This window comes from Sinocyclocheilus anshuiensis, unplaced genomic scaffold, assembly GCF_001515605.1.
Source record: "Sinocyclocheilus anshuiensis isolate Anshui unplaced genomic scaffold, SAMN03320099.WGS_v1.1 scaffold555, whole genome shotgun sequence".
NCBI lineage: Eukaryota > Metazoa > Chordata > Actinopteri > Cypriniformes > Cyprinidae > Sinocyclocheilus > Sinocyclocheilus anshuiensis.
The window spans coordinates 624,034-627,641 of NW_015552571.1; the positions used below are offsets into that span (position 1 = coordinate 624,034).

Below are 3,608 nucleotides of genomic sequence, written 5' to 3' on the forward strand. Positions count from 1 at the left end.
TACTGTTTTATGTCTGATGATCGTGTTAGAATACATGTGGAAGCATCTGTTGTTTCGGTTTCTTCTTCACTTGTGTTTTTTGGAAATTCTGTACAGAAGATTTGTACTAGCACCCCCTACAGTATAACAATGAAAACACGGATTCTAGGAGCACAATTATAGTTAAAATATATTTAGACTTTTTCTAAGTACAAGTCAAGTATACTTAAATGTCATTTTAAGTAGATTTCTGAGAAGTACATAAAGCCCATTTCTGAGAAGTACATAAGTAGACTAAAAGTATACTTTCCTATTTTTAGTTTAAAAGAAGTATACTAATAGCACACTTGAATAAACGTATTTTTCGTAAGGGTGTCTACACTTGACACGACAAAGCGACAGTTGCAAATCATCTGAACGTAGTGTCAGTATAGAGTTCATCATTAATGGAACGAGGCATTAGTTTACTGATGGGGATCGCGTGGCATCGCGCCGCATCCTGTGTAGACAACATCTCTGGGTTCTGTTGTCTTTTGTCAGATCGCGCCGACATGGTGTGAGTTTTTTAATGGGTTGTGTAATAACCCTGCTTGTTTTTAATGTTTTTATGAAATATCTGTATTGACCATGATCATATCATTGTATTATTTATTGTCATGCGAGCCACAAAGTAAAGCTTGGCGAGCCAATGAGTAACACTGGCCTATAGTAGCTATGCTGTTCACTAACAATTTTATTTTTCTAATTAGCCTAACACTGAAATGTCGACACTGAAGTGCGGCAGCTTTTGTTACTTTATAACTTAATTTCAGTTCAAACTATGAAATGCAAAAGAAAAAAAAAAGTTAAGTTAGGCAACTATGCAGTCAACGACATAATTCAAATACCTTAAAATTAAACTAATGTTAATGTATTCTGTAGGCTATGTAAACTAGTTTAAGAGAAATGGTGACTTTTCCACACAGTTAAATAGCCTAAATAGCTATTACACAGCTCGGAATATGCTGTTCTGATTTTCATATTGATAACCATCTTAAACTTAATCAAAATGTTTAATACCATATCTTTCTTTAAAAAAAAAAAGCATTTATTTTATTTTGACCCACAGCTAGACAGCCTTCCGTGTAGGCATGTGTACAGTGAAAACATTTCTATATCAACAACACCATAACTATACTAACGGTGTTACGCTTTCCCAAGTAGAAATCTATATCTGCACGGATCCTACTGACTAGCTATCCATCTCATTTGACATTATTTTTATTTAAATAGGCTATTTAATATAACAATCAAGTGAATATTACGTGTATTGTGAACATTTATTTTAGTATGCATTTCATTCCATCATGTATGGCATTGGGTCTGTAAACGTTATTGAAAACACTGAGGTTCCCCATGCTCTCATGACCCTGCAACTTTATCCTTGTTGTGTACTGTTTTCTTTTGTACTTTTGGTAGGCTACTATTGTTGAGTTCAGATATTCAACCCTCCTTCCTGATTTTGTTGCCAAGAACTTTAAGACATGAATGTGTATTACAGTACAACAAATTTGGGAATAATTTTTGTATTTATTGATTTAAAAACAAAAGAGAGTGTGTGCGTGTGTGTGTGTGTGTGTGTGTGTGTGTGTGTGTGTGTGTGTGTGTGTTTTTCAAAACAAAAGAGAGTGTGTGCGTGTGTGTGTGTGTGTGTGTGTGTGTGTGTGTGTGTGTGTGTGATTTTCAAGAAACAAGATCTGCCAGCACCTGCACCCACATACAAATGAGAATGCAGAACAAAAGTGACATGGCACCAAATTTGCTATGGATCCTCTTACCCGGATTCTTCCAGTTTACTGGGAATTTATTAACCTAATGTTAATATTTGCCCTGTCCCCAAACTCTTTTTCCTAAATGGCTTGTAAGCAGAACATTGCAGCTGGACTGAATGCCCTAACACACAAACATACATACACTTTTATTTTTAAATGTGTCATTTAAAATCATTTTCTAATTATTCCCAAATGTGTTGTACTGTGATACACATTCATGTCCTAAAGTTCTTGACAAAGTTCAAACACTCTTGTATTTGAGTAACATTAACATGAATTGTGTCTCTGTTCTTAAACAGGTGCAGAGATGAGAAGGAAAAATTTGCAGATGATAGCGTTACTTCTGACAGGTGTTGTGTGCCTGGTCATTATCATGAACAAAAACGACTTTGAACATGACGTGACACTAAAGAACAAAGACGTATATGAGATGCTCCGTCAACAAAACGATTTGCCCAGCTTCGAAACTCTCCAGCCTTTGTCTTCACATTGTCATCGGAATATGTCTGCTTATAATGTGACTGGATTTTCAGCTCTGCCAAATCATATCCAAGACTTCCTGCTTTACCGACACTGTAGGAGTTTCCCCATGCTTCTTGACGTGCCTAATAAGTGTGGCGGACCCCAAAACTCTGCAGATGTCTTCCTTCTGCTGGTCATCAAGAGTTCTCCAGAGAATTACGATCGACGAGAAGTTTTGCGGAAAACATGGGCTAAGGAGAGATTGCACAAAGGCGTGTGGATCCGCAGAGTCTTCATAACCGGAACGAGTAAAACTGGCTTTGAGAAGCGCAGGTTGAATAAACTATTGAAGCTGGAGAACAGTGAGAACCAGGACATTTTACAGTGGGACTTCAATGATTCTTTCTTCAACCTCACACTGAAGCAGATTCTTTTCTTAGAGTGGATGGAAAGATGGTGCCCGCATGTCAGATTTCTTTTAAATGGAGACGATGACATCTTTGCCAATACGTTTAACATGGTTGAGTATGTTCAAGGTCAGAAGGGCAATGATGGAAGTAAACATCTCTTCACTGGGCACCTCATCCAGAATGTAGGTCCTATCAGACAACGTTCAAGCAAATACTTTGTCCCGGTGCAAGTACAGGAGTCTGAAAGTTATCCTCCATACTGTGGTGGAGGAGGCTTTCTTCTCTCCGGCTTCACGGCCAAAACAATCTACAAAATGTCTCACTCTATAGATCTGCTGCCCATTGATGATGTTTACATGGGAATGTGTTTGGAAAAGGCTGGCCTCAAACCTACATCCCACTTTGGCGTGAGGACCACTGGTCTGAATGTCCCCTCTGAGAACGTCGACAAATTTCACCCTTGCTTTTACAGAGAAATCATTTTAGTCCACAGATTTCTGCCGCACATGATTTTTGTGATGTGGAATGAGATACAAAACCCAAATTTGCAATGTGGAAGGACAAATTCCACGTTCAAAAACTGAACAGGGTGTGTGATTTTTAAAGGGAAACATAATAGCTTGCTGGAATCAATATGATTAAAGGGGTCATATGATGCGTTTTTAAAGATCATTATTTGGTGTATTTGGTGTAACAGAATATGTTGACATGCTTTAATGTTCAAAAAACACAGACACAGTGATGAAGCTGGTATGTGATTGCGGTACACAAGCCACGGTTAAGACAGTGTGACCCTGTCTCTCTCTCTCTCTCTCTCTCTCTCACACACACGTGCGTGCGCACACACACACACACACATATGATGTGCAAAACTCCGCATTTGAACATTCAATAGCAAATACTTAAACTAATAACAAAACATACTTACAGTCGCTGATTCAGAAGC

General features: G+C 38.1%; 1 protein-coding gene across 1 annotated transcript in view; it reads left to right on the forward strand.

The window, feature by feature from the left end:
* The window catches only part of LOC107665060 (N-acetyllactosaminide beta-1,3-N-acetylglucosaminyltransferase 3-like), a 5,142-nt gene extending 1,800 nt beyond the window's left edge, over positions 1-3,342 (forward strand). The window contains exon 2 of the mRNA XM_016455805.1: positions 2,090-3,342. Coding sequence (XP_016311291.1) covers positions 2,098-3,246 — 1,149 coding nt within the window. The 5' untranslated portion in view covers positions 2,090-2,097 and the 3' untranslated portion in view covers positions 3,247-3,342. The remainder of the gene's footprint in view (positions 1-2,089) is intronic.
* Positions 3,343-3,608: the final 266 nt, after the last annotated feature.